General features: G+C 36.1%; 1 protein-coding gene across 4 annotated transcripts; it reads right to left on the bottom strand.

Moving 5' to 3' along the window:
- Positions 1 to 1,803: 1,803 nt before the first annotated feature.
- CUNH12orf50 (chromosome unknown C12orf50 homolog) lies at positions 1,804 to 18,133 on the bottom strand. 4 transcript variants are annotated; one of them, XM_051770066.1, is made up of 12 exons: positions 18,018 to 18,133; positions 16,450 to 16,573; positions 14,136 to 14,255; positions 12,737 to 12,814; positions 12,529 to 12,642; positions 11,117 to 11,236; positions 9,939 to 10,049; positions 8,536 to 8,643; positions 8,110 to 8,307; positions 6,566 to 6,655; positions 5,827 to 5,918; positions 1,804 to 5,263 (listed from the first exon to the last, which is right to left on the bottom strand). In XM_051770066.1, the coding sequence occupies exons 1-12, from the start codon at positions 18,024 to 18,026 to the stop codon at positions 5,201 to 5,203; spliced, it is 1,227 nt and encodes a 408-aa protein (XP_051626026.1). In that variant the 5' UTR covers positions 18,027 to 18,133; the 3' UTR covers positions 1,804 to 5,200. The 4 variants fall into 4 exon arrangements, with proteins under 4 accessions (XP_051626026.1, XP_051626025.1, XP_051626023.1 ...); XM_051770065.1 differs by having other exon boundaries at positions 1,807 to 5,260; positions 14,091 to 14,255; XM_051770063.1 differs by having other exon boundaries at positions 1,808 to 5,263; positions 14,091 to 14,255.
- Between the last annotated feature and the right edge of the window lie 396 nt (positions 18,134 to 18,529).

Raw genomic sequence — 18,529 nt, 5'->3', positions numbered from 1 at the left:
GCAGTTGCCTTGGAAGTGTCTCTTAGTTCCTCAAAGAATCATTGGTTGGTGTCATCGTCCTGGCCAGGACGTCTGTAGCAGACTCACACGATGACATCTCCATTATTTGTTTGCCCCTTGATTCTTACCCAGAGCCTCTCAACTGTGCCATTGCCAACTGTGAGCTCCATACATTCCAACCCTTCTATTACACACAGTGCCACCCCTCTGCCTCTTCTGCCCTGACTGTCTTGAAAAACCTGTAACCATCCAACAGGGCACTCCAATCACAGGTCTCATCTCACCAGGTTTAACTTGTACCAATGATGTGAAATCTCTGGGACTGGACCAAAGCTTTGGTCCCCTCTTGTTTGCTCCCCATGCTGCGTGCATTAGTGTAGAAACATTTCAGGTGTGGTATTTTGTAGCCAACACCTGGTGAAGCAGAATGGGGGATCCCATTAGTGCTTGTTTTCTCAAGTTTTGGCACAATACCCCATCACTTATCACTGGTGAGCCTGGTTTTCTCCCCTTCTCCCTTCCAAAGTAGTTTAAAGCTCTACAACAAGGCCTGCTAACTCCTGTGTACACTCCAAAAAAATACAGACATGTCCATATCTATCTATATACATAGATCTATAGAATCAGGAAGCGTTCTATTCAGGACATCATCTCTTTTCCACTTGCCTGGAGTTTACATGGGAAATACGTAGTTTTCTCAAGACTGGCTTTGATGAGAGGCACTCTCAAATTCTTGAGAAAAGAATTATATGATCTGGTAAGTGAAAACCTATTTCCATTACGTAATCTAATAAAAAGAGGTTGCTAATCTATTAGAATAAATCTTATGCACTACTATCGCTTGGTTTTTAAATAACTGTAGTGTGTACCATCATGGGGATTTGAAAATAATGGTTCTTAAAACAGCTTTTTCCAGTAAACCAAATGTTGAATAAGTCATACTGGAATAAGGGAAAGAGAGTCTGCTGTGAATCCCTGAGGTGTGTCACTTTAAAATAGTGCAGTGGACTCTGAGCAAATAAAACAATAGTAAATCAAAAGAGTTCAGCTGTTGTGCCTATTTATTCTACAGCAACTTCACTTCAAGCCATGCTGGTAGTTTTTCTAATGCCTTAAATCAAACAGCAGGTATCTGTGGCCTGAAGTTAAGAAATGTTAAACATCTGCCAGTTTCCAGAATTGAAACATTGCAGCTGCCTTACCTGAAGGAAATTTTACTGTTAGTGTATCAGGAATCTCAGCACTACCATCATGTGGCATTTTGACTATGAAATACATCATTGTCACTTCACAAAATATTGAACAATACCCTCTTCCAAAGACCCAGTTTTAAGTACTTTGCAAAATATTTTATCATATTTTTCAATTCCTTATACTGGACACAAAAATATGGCCACACACTTTTCAGTTTTATTTCTTTAATGGACTTAAGACTTCTCTTGACAGCTGGCAGTATGTGTTTAGTTCAGCAATCCATTTGTCCAAACCATACTGACACTATTCTTGCTGACATGTGCTTTGGCCTATGAGAAAGACCTACCGATATAAACATAATGGAATAAACTTAAAACTACCTCAAAACAAATATTTAATTTCTGTATATTAATGGTCTGTTATGAGCACAAGCTATTTAAGAGTTCTGTCTCCTCTTCACCAGCACTCCTACTAAGGAGTACTCTTCATTGTCTTCCTATGCCAACAGAACAAAGGTTTTGATTGGCACTGCCCAACTGAAAGAGCTGGTACAAGGCATGTTTTATTGTAAATTTTATTTTTTTATTTAATTTTTATTACTTGCAACTGATTGTAACATTTCCATAATTTATTATTCCTCATACAATTCTCTACTATATTTCCCCAGCTCGCAAATTCTGCTTCAAAAGTTAAAAGTCTTGCTACATTTTACATCCTCATCCATCTCCAAGAGCAACATGAATTTGTCAGGCTGCAATGCATACTGCAACGAAAAACTTGGAAGCCACTCTGCTGTGATCAATCAAGATACACTTGAATTTAAGAATATCAGTAATTCTATCGAAGTCAATAGGATTACCAGGGCTCATGTTACAGTATGTTGTGCTTGTTACATACTCCTGTGAGGCATTATAATCTTCAAAATCTTCAAAGATCCTTCTTGGGAGCAGAAAGTGTTGTGAAGATGTAAGAAGCACATTCTATCCTTCAAGTGGAAATTCATTAACAAGCCTTGGACTTGATCTTGGAGGTCTTTTCCAACCTTGATAATTCTATGATTCTATGATCATGCATGAATAGCAACAACAAGGATATCAATCTTTGAAGACATTAGGTCAAATGGAAACTGTGAAAACCATCTTTTTTTAAACAATGCCTACAATTCCCAGGAACATTTAATTAGGTTTTTCTTTTGTAACCATCAATGTTTTTCTCCTTCCAGTGTTGAGATGGACTTTGAGTTAATTAATAAACAGATTATTTAAATTATTAGAGCTGCTAAGATGCTAGGAGGTAATGGTTTTAATTTAGCCATATAATTTTGTTCAGGAATGCAGACTCTCAGACTGGAAGCTTTGCAAACTTTTGATAAAACACAGGTAGTACTACTGTTATTCCTTTTACTAAGTAATATGATTCATCTAGACTAGACGTCTGATGTGTTTTCAGAAGTACCATTTGGAAAAACATTAACATATTTTAACATGTATAGGGTGAAATCAACAAATCACTTCTTTCCTCTGGGCCTTTCAATTCAGCAGCAGATTATGGCCATGCATACTTATTAATACTGGGGCAAATTCAACTCTATTTCAGTAGCCCTCTGCCTCTGATCTTTGGCTCATTATCTCAGGACTTATTTTCAAGTACTAGATGCTTAAATAAGTGTGGGAGATCTGTCATACAGTAATTATGAGAAAATGCAGAAGAAGTGTAATCTTTAGGGCCTCGCTGCATAAAATGCTGAATATCCTCAATTTCCTTTGGCTCCTCTCTGAGGCCCTAATGACAAAGACCAAGCAAGAGCGGATTAAAACATATAATAGAGAAAATGTCTGTGATCTGGAAAACACACATATATTTTTATTATTTAAAAGGATCTTAGTGTCCTTGAAGCTGTGAAAGGGAAATCTTAAATAAGAATTTGATCACTCAAAGCACTTGATCTCTTTCTGTTCCTCGAATTTCCATCAAGAGCAGTTAACACCTCACAGGAACTGTTAATATCTTGTTGAGCCATATATTAAGTGGACAATGGTGACATATTTCTTAGTATCTGTGACTTCCTCTGAGCAAGTGATGAGAAAAGAACAGTATTTGTAATTTCTCTACAGGAAGCTCCAGTGAAAAGGGAAGAGATAATGTACTGAGGCTGTCGTTCCACAACCCAGGATCAGCCAAGAATTGCCCTCATGGCCACACCTCCTCCTGCATTTCTTTGTCTTTTCCTTGAGCTGGGCCTGACACTTAGCCCAATCATTTGCTGGGATGTTAGTATGTTAAGATGCCAGAAAATTATTTTCTTTTGGCTTTGGCTTGTGGGATTGGCTTTTCAGGGCAAGGAGGTGGATAAAGTTGAACCAGGAGGTGCTTTGTTTGTGATCCCAGACAGTAAGGTGCTCAGATTCTGTAAAGCATCTCTCAAGGTCCTGGGTTTTTTGAGATCAAACTAAAAAGAAAAGGAAGATAGTATAGATCGTATGACCCTTCAGATGCTGGGAGCCCCAAATTGTGCAGCATTGAATGGACCTCTAACCATAGCCCAGAATACCCTGCAGATCCCATCCATGGAAAAGTTACCCTATTTTGGTCATTGGAACTCTTACAGGATTTTCCCAAAGAAGCCAACTATATTCCTCATTCCTACTGTCAAACAGAAAGGATGTTCACCTGAGAACTTCTTGCTCACTGCTAAATAAAGGTGAGGCCAGGCAGGGGGTGTAATCACCTGTACCAAGCAGGAGCTCCCTGCAGGTTCCCCTATTCCAAGGAGCTGGTTGATTTTCTCCTGTGGTAAGGCATCTGTGTGGCATGAACCAACAGGCTGCATATACAGTGTTTAATTAGGGGTGTTGGGAACATTTTCAACACCTTATTCCTCAATTTAAAAATGTGTTTCTTGTTTTGTACACTTGTACTTAGCTAAACTAGATACTCTAGGGTTTTCTACTCTTCTCTCAGTTAAGAAAAGTGATGCCTATATAAATTTCAAAATAGAATAAAAATTATTCCATTATTGAGATATTTTCAGTAAAGTAGGACAGAGAAATATATGACTATATTTCTCATAGAACGAGAGAAAAATTTCATCTAGAAGTACCCTGGAAGGTATCTGATCCATCCTCATGCTCTGAGAAGTCACAATGAATAAAAGACTCCAAAGCTGTGCTTTGGAGTTACAGGTGCTACCAAGATAATTATGGGACAGTAATTGTCAGTGTTACAGAAAGAAGTTTGAAGGGTTCTTCTCAAAAATTGATTATGTTCTAAGAATGACCAAAGGTGAGGCAAATACAAAAAAAAGAAAAACATCTCAGGTAAAGATATGAAGTCACGTATATGTAACACCTCAGTATGAAGTTTGTTTCTCCAGGAAGCAATATTAAAATTTCATTCTTATCAGTCTTCCTCTCAGTCTTTACCCAACTCTTCATATTTTAGTTTAAAATGTGTACAAATACATATTTCATTTAATTCTGAGAGTTTTGTTGTGAAGTTCATTTAGTTCATAACACAGTTCTGTTTCTCTGCTAAAATAGCAAAATTTCAAGATCAAATTCAGACTGAGCCCCCAAACATCTGGTAAACAGCTAAGCCATCTAAGAATATGGCTTTTACACCAGAACAGCTACATTCTATTGTTGTCCACATCAAAAGTCTTCTGAAACTGCTAAGTAAATAGTATTTATTCATATTAGGAATTATGCCTTTAAAGATCTGTCAAATAAAAAAGGGGAAGACTGCTTAGGGATATTTTTGCTCTCTATGGATATCTATTACTGTCAGTCTTCTGGTGTACAGCCATAATCTGTAAAAATAACTTCAACTGCCAAATTTTCACAATGGATTAAACTTAGTGAATATATTAAACACCTTTATATGTGACTGTGCAGAGTATACTTTTTAAATTTTTTAGCCAGCTTAGAAACATTACAGTGTAATTCCTACACCTTCTTTTTGGAATTTGCAGGTTCATCATCTTTTTGTATTCCAGTTGATAATCTCCTTATTTTCCTTTAGATTTTTCTTTTTCTCCTTTTCTATTGCCTTCCATGTCTTCTTGGCTCTGCTGTCAAAATAGATATACAGAACATTTTGTACATAATTTACTAGAGTAAAACTACATACTCTTTCAGAAAGATTTAAGCAGTAAACATGAGATAGAGGTTCTAATCTCTGCTTTCAAGACAGCTGTAAAATGCATTAATGGTCCTTAGAGTGTCTTGTGAATGTTTTGTAGCCTGAGTCCTTTTATGAATTTGGACCTCAGCTGCTTGTCATTCAGCCATTGCTGATGCTTCATGAACAATCCAGCAGAGAAACAAAAACACCACTCATATAGTCTGTACTGTGTTTGTCCTGTGCTAGAATCCAAAACTTGTTTTGGATAAAGGCAGGTACACATTTTGCTTTCATATCAGTATTATTGTAAAAAAATTTAGAAATCACAGGGTAGTTATACAGGCAAATGTACATGTCTGCAAACAAACAAAACTACTCTTTCAGACTGCTTAACATTGATTAGAATCTTGCAGGTTTTGACTGGGCAAGTCTTACAAGCACTTTACATTTTCTAGGTGTGAGGAGACATGTCACTTGACCTAAAAAGACTAAACCATTTTTATCAATTACCTGAGTGGTTGTTTTAAACTTAGAGATTGGTTTTGCCTGTGGATTTCTTTTTCTCCAAGTTGGTGAATTAGAAGATCCTGAAGTATATTTGCCTGTAGGGGAAAACATACATGTTGTTTCTTTATTTCAGACACAATTTTAGGAAAGACTCTCTTAGTGTGATATGTGAATTAAATATTACGTTAGCTGAGTGTCAGTGAATGCATCAGGTGAACAACATTTCACCTCTGAAACACAAGCTAATATTAAAGACAGACTCTCTAATGCTTTAAAGATCATTTGTAATATTGCAGCATTTCTGTGATACAGGATCTTCCAAATAAGGTGGTTCTGCCATGGACATCGTTGGTTTTAACAAAGAGAATGTTTCTGTGCTGAAGATCTTCCCAAAGGCATCAATTGTTAATCCATACTAATCAAACTAATCCATAATCCAACCTCCTGTTTGGGAAAGCACTATAATATAGTGCTTTCACAAGGCCAGATTATGTTTTAGTACATATGTTTTAGCATAACATAGCACAAGGCTATATTATGTTTTTGTGCTAGACAATTGATTGTGCCTCAGAGTATGGTGCCTAATCACAAGCCACTTTCTAGAAAATTTGATTTAAAATTAATATTATTAATATTAATTTAATAATAACAGAAGATAGTTCTATCTTAATTCAATAACTCAAATTATTAATTTAATAATCATCCTAAAATTTTCAGTTTATGCACAACATGTAAGTATTACCATAGTTTTCTGTTTGTGTCCAAAATCTCCTATTGTTGTCAGGCTGATTCTTCTGTTTTGAGCATTTCTGACCATATGATTCAGGTACTGCTAGAAAGAAAGGCAGTAAAAATGTTAATGATTGCTCCTACAAAAAAAAATGTTGATTACCATTTTTTCTGAAATGCTCTATCCTTTTTTAACATGGAAATTTGATAAAATGCACTCTTCACATTAACAATGTTCTCTCTATATCTCTATACCAACCTGTTCACATTTAATGAAAGCAACCATTCAGAGAAAAAAACAAAAAACACACAGCTTTTGTCCTCAAGACTAAGCAGTGATGTTGGAATTCATGTCACTTAACTTTATTCAACTTAAAGTAGGCATTACTCTGTCTGAAGGAAGTTACTGTTATTAGAAATTAAGACAGGGAGTCACCTCAAGATGGAGATTCAATACAGCTTAAAAGATGGCTGAAACTGGCGAGATGAAATCACTTTCTGAACTTATGGTTATTTAAATTATTTCCCACTGAATTTGTTGACAAAATGACAGATGAAAAAATACAATTATCCAGGGAAACCCTGGACACAGAAGGTGGAAAGGTAAATAAAGCCCAAATGATGTACGAAGCTCTATCAGAAAGATAAAAATAAAGTTATAAAATCAGAGTTACGTCCAAAACAGATTGCCAGAAAGAAAGACGTAAGGCTCAGAATCCCACCTGTAGGTTTCTTGTCAAATTAATGACATAGCATGTATCATCAAGAGGACAGTAGAGTATTTCAAAGATGGAAAAAAAGATGAAGGAAAATATCATCCTGTATGAATGGGAGGAGGAAGGGATTCAGTCCTTTGTCCAACATAACCAATGTGAAAAAATAATACTAATATAAATCACAAAAATGTCCACTCTATTTAAATTGGTAAGAGAAGTTTGAATAAGACTCAAACCCATGTTTATTCAAGATGAAAAATAACCCTAAATAATGACAATAAATATAAATCCATAGCAATCTTTAACTCTGGTGAAATCCTAGTTGTGGAATTATACTATGCAAAGCAAGGTCATTTTTTCACACCTTACTGGGACAATAAAAGTTGAATAAGAAATATTTCTTAAGACAAAACATAAATTCTACTGTAAAATTACTTCTATTATCATTAGTTAGAATAAAATAAGAAGTTAAAAGTGGAGTTTTTTTAACCCTAATAAAGTTTACTAAATATTTGGAAAAAATAAATCACATAAAAGATGCTGTAAAACTTGGTAACTGTATATTTGTGCACATCAGTACATCACTGCATTCATGAATTCCTGCTGGGAAGGTGGCTCAATTATTGTTTGTGGATTTTCTTTCTGACAAATTGTAAAGCTTTATAAATCTTTACATTTGTGTCTATGGATATGGTTGAAATCTATTTGTCAAAATTATGCTTAATCAAATTTACTTATACCTGTATTTAGGCATAAATAACATGTTTACCTGCAGGGACACAATTGACTGCAGCACAATACAGACAGTCATTTTAAGAATTCTGCATAAGCAGGAGCCCACCTGTAGATCCATTGAACTTTGGTTTTTGAGTGACTGTACGATAGACTACATATGCTGATCGTCGAGGTTCTGGAGAATTTAAATTAGTGTATCTTCCAGTTTCTTTCCCATAAGGACTGGAAGAAGCAGTTTCATCATTCTTACTTTGACCCCTTTGTTGGTACCTTGGTTTTACTTTGGGGTCCAAAGTCTGAATTCCTAGAAGTGAAAATACAAACAAAAAGTTGTGCTATTACTCAAAATGTGACATATTGCAGGAGACTGGAGGCTAGACAATAAGATTAAAAAAATATTCTTTGTGGATAGTCCAATCCAAATATGGACTGTCCACATTTGACACTAAGAACAGAAACTAACTAGGTAGTGCTAAATCATCTCACAGTTTAGTAAATAAAAATGAATAAACCAGCAGTTTTCTGCAAATACCTTTGCCAGTTACTGTATTAGCTGAATTTCTTGGCTCCTCAGAAATGCATTTATTTTCTTTTACTTCCTTACAGCGATGGTTCTTTACCAGTTCAGTGTGGTTTGTCTCTGATGAATTAAAATAACATATATTTACTTTTTTAGAAAGCAGACAAAATGTTCTTATCCAAAACTGTTGTGGTGTTTTGAAAACATAATCTCCCACCTCATACATGGTTTGTCTTGGGCAGAACATGGTTTCACATGTTAATTATTCTGTAAGTATCATTCTCCAAAGAGAAATTAAAAGTGCCTCTCTTCCCTCTAGCAGAAGAAATCTTGAAAGCCAACTCAAAAATTAACTCTACAGGCAAAGACCAGATCATCCTTTCTCTACACTTCATAAGTGATGTGTAGACCTTTGGAACACCCGTGGTTGAGCCCATGGAGACCACGCCATGCACTCCAAAGGACACCTGGCTGAACTGTGAATGATTTCTGCCTCTAGCATCTAGATACATCCTGAACATGGGCAGTACATGAACATAACAAAATACATAATGAGGAGAATAAAATAGCAATAGCATTTGTTGCATAGATAAGCTCACTTCAAACTACAAACAGAACTTCAGAAGGAAAGTTTCAGTATAAGGTAACAACAGTGCTCTTCTCCTGGCCCCTTCTACTCTTCAGGAAGATGTGGCTTTGTTCTTCCTTTTCTCCCACTAATGTAAGTAAACACTTTTGGTTTCTCTCATTTCAGGCCAGAATGTGGCAGAAATCCTCTACTTTTTCTTTAGTTTATGGGGTAGTTTAAAGACAAAATCTTTTTTTTTTCTTTTTATTCTAAAACTGCCAAGAAATAACCGGGTAACAATCTACCTACAGATTGATACAATAATCATATTGATACATATTCTACATTGACAAATAAATTCTGAAATTCTTTGGGAAAAGAACGAAGCTTATGATCAAGGTACTTTGGTGTAGGTATTTTAATTTGCTGTATGTGACTAGTTTTTAATAGGCATACTTTATCACAAGTGTAACTATATTTTTACTGGTTCTAATAAGTCCCATGTTCTGTGAGATACCACCTACATTGAAATCTGTTTTACTTGACAGAATTGGAAAGTGCACAGTGCTCCATGTGATCTAACACTTGAGCATCAAAGATTTTAATAACGCAGGGACTAATCCTGCCCACATTGAATCTAACAGAGGATGAAAACTAGCTAAAAGAAGCAGAAACAAACCATAGCATACAATGACTGCTGTCATCTTGCAGTGAAAGAAATCACACTGTTAATGGGAAATTTCAATTCCGATTGGTTTCACACAAAATATATAATGCCCACCACACTTGCAGAGGAACGAAAATGATCTAAAATACAAAAATTTGGAAATATATAATAATGGATTACCTTTCACATTGGAATACTTGGATGAAATTCGTTCTTTTTCCCAAGGTAGTGGTGCCTCAAATCTGGTCCCATCAAAAAATGTGCTCCTCTGTGTCCCAGAACCACCAACTCCTGGAGGAAAGGAGTCTCAAAAAGTTATCTACGCTCAAGAGCACCCTGAAAAAGGTGAACAATGTAGAGTGTCCTTTCTATATCGCATGGTTTTAGCTGAAATCAATAAAAAAGTACAACCACCAAATAGCTGATTCAATAAAGCCCACAAAATAAAAGGAGGGAAAACAAAGCTTTGAATACATACAGGTGTCAACAGAGATTTAATTATTGCATTGTTTCCCACTGGTAACTGTTTCTATCAACATAAAGAATGTTTAAAGGAAAGATACATTTGTATATAAAGGTCACAGGAAAAGAAGTAGCACATAGGATACATTTTTACTGTCCAATAAAGTTCTGGAGCTACAAGACTCACACAAGTTTGCTCCAAGCTAGAGCAAGTAGCCCTGGCATGGTAGTGCATTGACAAACTAAGGGGGAAAAAAGAATACTATAACAATTACTACTATTTTTACCACTAATAAATATTTATGAAGAAAAAGGATTGAATACCACCGAGTACTAAGTAAATTCAAGGAGAATGGAGCATTATTCAGCTTTAATGACAATTCAATACTGAACTCAAAGGGCCAAAACACTGTGTCTTCATCTACACCAACCAAGTTTATGCAGAAGGATAGGATCCTGTTACACAAGATAGAGGACTGCAGCTTTGTTATTTCTCTGTAAGATAACTGAAAAACTTAAAGCTTATTCACCTCAACTAGGGATAGTCTCACAAATGTAATGGTTTTTGAAAACATTTAATCATGTGCGCATCTCTACACTTGCTTTTTTGTAACTCCACATAATCCTTTCTGTCCCAAAATTCAGTATGAAAAAGGTCAATTGTAATCAGCTTAAAGGATTTTTTTCAGTATAATCCTAAGATAAGCATAATACATAATCATAAACAGTGGTTTTGACTGTTATAATAAATGGTGCAGCATGAGAAAGAGTGTCTAGAACATAAAGAACAAAGAATAACTCAAATGTAAAATGGTGAAGTTTACTGCAGGCATCTTTGGTTATTTTATTTACCACATGATGTTCAGCAATGAGAAGCTGATGCTACAGTATATTACCTCCATTGTCAAAGGATTTATGATCTTTTCTGGGAGTACTCTCTATTGGTACTCTCCTTTCTGAACTCTCTTTCTCTTTTCTTGGATTATTACATTTTGTAGGAATTGTGTTACCATCACCTGGAAAGGCAGTAGAAAGAATGTTTAGCTGTGGGTAAGCCCACGGAATGGTACTGACATTCTCCGCCTCCCACCTCTATGAGCCAGTGATTAGTGCAATTTCTCTTAACCTCCCGTTTCATAACCTTCTTTCTCTTTTATCAGTTATTTGGATCCTGTCTAGTGTAACTGATGCATAACTTTCATGTTCTCTAAGATAATATCATAATACATAGGCTAAAGAAGACTGTGGCATCAAAGTAAAGACCTAGCTATAAACTACCTGCTTATTCATGAGTTTCTCACTTTCCATGACTCATATTTTTGAATCCTCACTGAATGAATTTATGTCATTTTCAAGATGTACCTAAAGCCTCAGAGAACTCAAATGAAAAACTGCTTTGGGGAAACATATCTATCCTTTCCTCTAAATATGTCTAATGATAAAGATATACACTTCCTAAAAGCTATATTTATGTATTTGTTATTGATTCCCTCATCTGTAGACTAAATGTATCTATATATGCGTTAGAAATAGATTATCGAAACTACTTTATTTACAAACATTTTAAATTTAGAAAATAGAAGAGAATAACGAATGAAGTAACATAATAGCTGTGGTAAATAATTTTTGAATTTGTATTTATTTGACCTGAATTATGCTGGATGAAGCCCAGCATTTGAAACAAAATGGAACTCTTTCGTTTCAAGACCCTTGAGGGGGGTATTTACTTAATCTAAATTTAGTTATAGAAAAGTTTGCTCTATCACTACATTTTGCTATCTAGACACCCAAGACAGTCAGCAGAGAGGGCAGAGCACCTCTGGCAAAGTGACTCATCTCACCTTCCTTTGGTGCATCTGATGATGCAATAAATAGCCCCATAAGAGTTCCAGTCTTTCTCAACTTACAACAGAGAGCCTCGATGAGAAATTTAAACTACATTCCTAACATTAGGATGGTTAAAATTAGACTACGCAAATCTTGATTGTGAAGAAAATTTATATGAAAGACCTATGTTGTGCATGTCAGGAAAGTACATACATTGCCTTTATGACCCATTTCTACCTTTTCCATGTAGAATTGATGCAGGTAGTCACATAAGTGCGACTATATATCTATATCTATATCTGGTAAAAAATTAATGAAGTGGTTTGGCAATATGCTTACAAATACAAATATGTTATTTGTAATATTTTATTTTCACTAAATTTAAAAAGTGGCAAAGAAGTGCAAACTATGTAATAGTTTTGCCCTGTTACAGCCATTTTAAAAGTGGTAAACACAGTTCAAGGGAATTAAAAGTACTTGCCTTTCTGTAAGTTTTGTTCAGTAGCTTCCAAGGGTAGTAGCTCATCTTGCCAAGGTGAAGACACAGGTTTTGTTGATTGGTTTTTGTGAGGGTTCTGAATTCCATAATACTCTCCTAAACATGCCCCAAGAGGGGGAAAAGAAAGGCCCAAAGATTACTGTATTGGCAGCATTGCTGTTTAGAAAAGAGTGACTAATTTCATATTTACCAGATTTATAGCATATATCCCTTATTGCTCTTTCCTCTTCAATATCTGCAGTGGTCTTGGGCCTCAAGTTAGAAACACCTGTAGGAAATATTTATAAAAGATTACAAGATAACTATACGAATATCTTCAACATTTCTTAATAATCAAATACCATAATGACTTTCATTTCTATCATCGGTTATTTTTGTTTCTGACTGCAATCTCTGCTTCCAGACAGAAAAATGACTCCTTAACATTAGGTATTTTCATGTATAATGGAATTGCAGTTAAAACACATATTAAGAAGCAAATGTTTGTTCATTTAAAATGATTCAAAAGCATCTCAGGTATTCATTTTGAAAATAATCCTTCATTTACACCCACAATGAAATCTGATTCAAAATGTCACCAGACAGGGTGACACCTTTGCCAAAAGTTACTACTCTGTAGTGTCTGCTATCAGAGCTGGTGAAGTGAGTGCTCCTTACCTCTCTCAGTTAAAGCTCTGAAGACTAGCAAAGGCCTGCCTTCTATATTGTTTGAGTTAATGTGGCATATTCAGACTGAAAACATGTTAGGAAGCTCTAGCAGGCTGCCCTACCTGATGGGCAGGGAGAAGGTGAAATTTGGCTTGGGGCACTACAATAATTTGCTGAGTGCACTCCTGAGAGTAGGTCATTCTCTCACTTTTCACTCTTCAGGAATGTGCAATTTGTTCATTCCCCAAGAATCCCTTACTTAGAGATCTAAGTAAGATGCAGTCAAAGGTTTAAATATATTAATATATATATGTATATACACATAAACATTCAGTCAAACTAGTGAAGAGTTTTGCATGGACTCTCTTCACTAGATTTAAGAATATCTTCCTCTAAAAAAATTAGACTGCCTGCAGAGTTTAGTAAATCAGTTGATGAAATTAAGTGTAACTCACTCACACAATTATCTTTTGTAAAAAACCTGTGACTTCACCTTCAGTGATGAGTGTGTACAGCCCTTGTTCAAAAATTTGTTTCCCAGAAAAGAAGTACCTCCTAAGCTTGTAATTTCATCTCAAAATTTTGAAGAGTTTTTGATGGCCATATGAATTGTGGATTGCATTTTAAACTTAATTTAATAAAAAAAGGTATGTGAATTATACCACTATTGAAATATATACTAAAAAATACAAGAGTTAGAAAAAATTGCCTTGCTTACATCTGGTGACTGTCAGTTTCAACACTTTAAGGATTAGCTGAAAACTATTTAAAAAACTTGTCAACAACTCTTTTATAAAAATGTAGTGGTTATTATAATAAATCACTTGTGAAGTACATTGCAAGAGTTGACAAAAGCCATTTAACTTCCTTATGAAAGAAAGAAAAAAACTTTTTACAGTTCTCTTCCTCTCCATCGTCCTCTTCATCATCCTCTTCATCACCGAGGTTTATAATCAGTGGAGGATGAATTGGCAATAAAATATTCTCTTGATTTCTGAGTGAGTCTTGACGAAGGACTGGATGCAGAATCCCTCCTTGGACATCCTGTTTTAATGGGGCATCTGCAAACAAGAGCATTAGATGTACTTTATTAGGAGTGAACTAGAATATCAAATCCACATTCACACTAGCAGGTATACTTTTGATATCCTTATCAGGATTGGGCATTATCTTGTGCAGAGGTTGGCAAGAGAACACCTTCCAACTCCAGAAAGTAGGAAAAACACAGGTACTAGCTCCTCTGAATGGACGGATGAGGCACTGCTGAATACAGACTTTTGAAAGAGGAACGTTTTTATCACTAAGCTGTTTAAAAAAGGCTGGTTATCTCTTCCAGCTGGTGGATAGATTAATTTGAGTCAGCAAACTTCTTTCTTCCAATCCCTTTTAAGACATTTACAAGATAGAGAAATGCATGATTAATCATTCCTGGATTGAAATGAGTGAGTGGGTGAGTTTAGGATCCCACCTATGAAAATATTTTAAACATGCTGAATAACAGGCAAGTTGTATCATCTCATGGTATCCATTTTGAAGAATTTAGCAATGCTAAGTACAGAATTGCCCATTTTAAACTTGCAGATATTTTTTTTCCTATCAACTCTCTTTACTAGGTACAAGGAATGCGTAGTTCATAAAAATAATTTACACTTAATTAGAAGAAAATCAGAAAATATATTATTTTCCTCAGGGATTTCTTTCTATATATAATGTTTGCAGCAAAATGGCTTCAGTACTGGGATAACATATTCCAAGAGCCAGGAAATGTGATGGACTGAAAAGACAAATGATGAAAAATGTTGAATCTATTTGCACTGTTCGAGCTGACCTATTTGCAACTATAGATCCAATCAGGATTCTGTGCATTATATTAAAGAAGTTGGATATATTTTCCAGTTTAAAAGAAAGTGTGGGCATTTTTCTATTATTCCAGTTGTTGTTATTCTTATGCATCTCTTGCTTGCCTATGAGCAGCATGTATATCATATTAAACCCATTTTTATAACACTGTTGCAGATCAGACTTGTTCCATATCATGAAAGAGATGTGTAAGATAAAACACTGACTTCATGGAGCCTTTTTCGCTGTCCACAACAGGATATTATTAGCTCCGGGTAGTATAAGCCAAAACAAACTTAAATTAGTTTAACAACATTTCTAAGTATTAGCACAAATAAATGCAAGTTTAGTATTTGCAAACAGACTTTGAATTTGTACATATTGCAATAAAAAGTCAAAGGACTGTGTCTGTTTTCTGCTTCTGCTGGTTGGACGTTGCTCATAATTCCTCTTGGGCATAGACTGTGACTCTCACCACACCTAAAAGTGGGCCTATGCTGTGTAAGTGGGAACTGTGCTAAAAGCATTATGGGCACTCAGAGAAACAGCACTCAAGTTCTTGCTTTGGTCCTGTGTGGTTAGTTAAGCTCCACATGCTCAGATATGACACGCTATGTTTTTCTGGGGGAATTTCAGGAACACAAGGTTTCATGTTGACTTGCTCTCCTCACTCCTGCTTCTGACATCTGTCTTGGTTCTTTGCTCTGAACTCTTACCCTGTTCTGGGTTCCAGCTGCCTACCAGGACTCCTAATAGTCAAGAGCTCCTCTTAGAGAGGGCTGAGGAAAAAAACCCAACTTGTAATTGTGGGGGTTTCCACAAAGAAGTGTGCTGCCTTACACACTATTACCGTACTTCAGCAACGTGCAACCAATGTTCAAGCCTGAAAATTTTATTCAAAACGATGAACTGGAAATATATCTGCACACACATCACTGTAATCTGATGTTATCTCTTCAAGGGTTGTCTCATCCATACAACATGTGGTCTATCAACAAATATTACTATTAGTGTCCCTACCAACCTCCTCCCCCACCACACACACTACTTTTAATTTCTCTTAAATGATTATCTGCATACTAACCATTTTAACTATGAGAGAGATCTGTCAAAAATACAAGTTAAGCAACATTTTTACTCCATGGATCTCAGCACCTAAATTGCCATTTGTGACTTGATCTTTCATGTCACTAATAGATATGAAGATTTGTAATATGACAGGTAAAATAATTCATGTGACAATCCTTCTTTGCCTTGAGCTTGCTGGGATAGCAGATCATACCTGATTGGTTCACCATGGTCCATTTCTTGACCATATTATATATTACATAAGCACTGGAAGTAAATGCTGGGAGCACATTTTTGTCTATTTCCTTACTCTAATGAACAAATTGTTGAGAAAATATTTTTACTCACTGTTACTCGGTGGCAAATAAAGTCCATTTATGTTACGGGGTTTTCTGTGAAAGAAGTCACAGCTTATCCTCCTACAGCCTACGGGCTCTGTCTCCCAGAAACAGGAAAACTTGCTGTAGTTTTGCTGCCAGAGAAAACAGTTTTCAGGTATTGTAAGTATAACAATCAAAAAATGGACTAAATAGATTAGCACAATGTGAACACTGGCCTGAACACATGACAGTTCACACTGCTGTAAACATATAACTAAGATTTTGTGGGACCATGTTCTGATAGTTTACAACATTTCCAATTATACTGAAAGTTATCTTAAGTTCCAGATAGGTCTAAAGTTATCTTGACTTAGGTCAACGGAGTTTGATGATGTAAAACTGTTCCTAGATAAGGAGTAAGGCAGTCTACTTAGTTTACTGCAGACTTTTCATGAGAGGCTGGGAGGAAAAAAAATCTATTAGTCACTTAACGGACATGTGGCTGAGTTTTCTCTCCTGTTCAATGGGAAAATCAGATCAGCCTCCAATGAAATGTGCCGTATAAGTGCAAACTAGTACTGTCTTACTATTAAAAGACATAGATCTATGGGGAAATATCGGATAAGAAACAAAACCCAGAAAGATTCCCAACAAAAAAATGAGAAGAAATGGGAATTGACATTATGAGACTGTTGTCATCACACTGCTCACCATCTTTCAGCTGTTTTTATAGATAACAAACAAAAGCCTAATGGGAGTAATAACTCTCTACATGGATTTTTTTAATTATTGTTTCTTTACTCATACATAAACTGCTGTTCTTTCTCTGTTGATCAATGTAGCACCAGCTAAAATGTCTGCACAAAACTACAGAGGTAGTACTTTCATGACAAGTGACTTTTGTTAGTAATACATAAAATTATTGTTCTATAGCACTGTCTTATTAAAGTTTACAGTTTTTAGCATCATCTCTGATGGTGCAATTCATTTATCCTTATAAGCTGAGGTATCTTTCTCAAGCATATGTTAAACTTGCAATTCCAAAGAGGCAAGTGCTCATGAGCACTACCCTGACTATGTAAACTCAGGTTTATACCCTGGATGTGAGCTGAGAGCTGTAAATGCCAGGTTGCCAGTTACTTCTAAATGATTTTTTGTGTCATTTTTTAGACAGAAAAGGAGCCACACTCGAAAATATTGGAATATTTGGAGGCAGGTTTCACTGAATTCCAGATATTAACAACTTTGTCTACGAGTAACATCTCCAAAACTTTTGGACTGTAGTGACTACAACTGGGCCATCCCACCAGACACACTGGGGTCTGGAGTCAAAGCCCATCTCCCCGGCATTAACCCCTAAATCCCCAACTCTTAAAAATGGATGCAATAAGCAGGAGCCCATACCCACGCCTGGATTATTACCAGGTGGAATATAAATATTTCTTTAAATTAAAGCTATGCTATCAGCTGTCAGGGAAATCATAATCTTATCCTGAAAACAGTAGTTTTCCTTCAAATACTGGACCTTCAGATGAAATGAAACTCAGATGGACAGTGTAGCTAAAACAAAAGATAGCTGAGTGAAGTAGGTGGTACCTTCTCCATGTGGTTGAACTGTTGAACTGAACTGAAAGCAGTTGTTAGCCAGGATGGAATGTTACATTTTGACAGTTGCCAACTGCTCCTCCAGCTTGGGACATCAGCATGATGCTGCTACATGATCTGTCCAGGCTGAACATCTTCCTTTATCTCTCTTGCTTCCAAGAAAGCATAGAAAAACAAACTGTTTCAAAGAGTCTCTCATTCTAGTGCTTCCTTAGTGTAAAACGGAAAAAAACCATTTGGTGGGGTTTAAATAATACCTAACTTCTTGTTGATGGAACTATGGTTTTGGGAACAAACCTTTGACACCACAAAGATACCACAGCCTGCTAGGCAACAGCAGCCAGAGAGAGTATATGTAAGAACCCTCAGGCATCAAGCTCAGGGAAGGAGAGGGAGAAGGGACTTCTGGCACCAGAGCAGAGATTCTCTCTTGCAGCCCATGGTGCAGCCCATGGGGAGGCACCTGTGCCCCTGCAGCCCATGGAAGTCCACGGCGGAACAGA

This window comes from Manacus candei, unplaced genomic scaffold, assembly GCF_025592945.1.
Source record: "Manacus candei isolate 608988 ecotype Guabito, Panama unplaced genomic scaffold, ASM2559294v1 h1tg000114l, whole genome shotgun sequence".
Lineage (NCBI taxonomy): Eukaryota > Metazoa > Chordata > Aves > Passeriformes > Pipridae > Manacus > Manacus candei.
Note: the sequence above shows the minus strand (reverse complement) of the source record. Positions and strands in the feature narration are given on the sequence as shown.

Bases quoted from the DNA above. Each gene is read 5' to 3' on its own strand.
- CUNH12orf50 (XM_051770063.1), bottom strand. The intron at 12,815-14,090 runs GTAAAAAGTTTT...TATTTCCTACAG, and splicing joins CGATGGAGAGGAAGAGAACT to GTGTTTCTAACTTGAGGCCC. The intron at 8,308-8,535 runs GTATTTGCAGAA...TTTCACTTCTAG, and splicing joins TAATACAGTAACTGGCAAAG to GAATTCAGACTTTGGACCCC.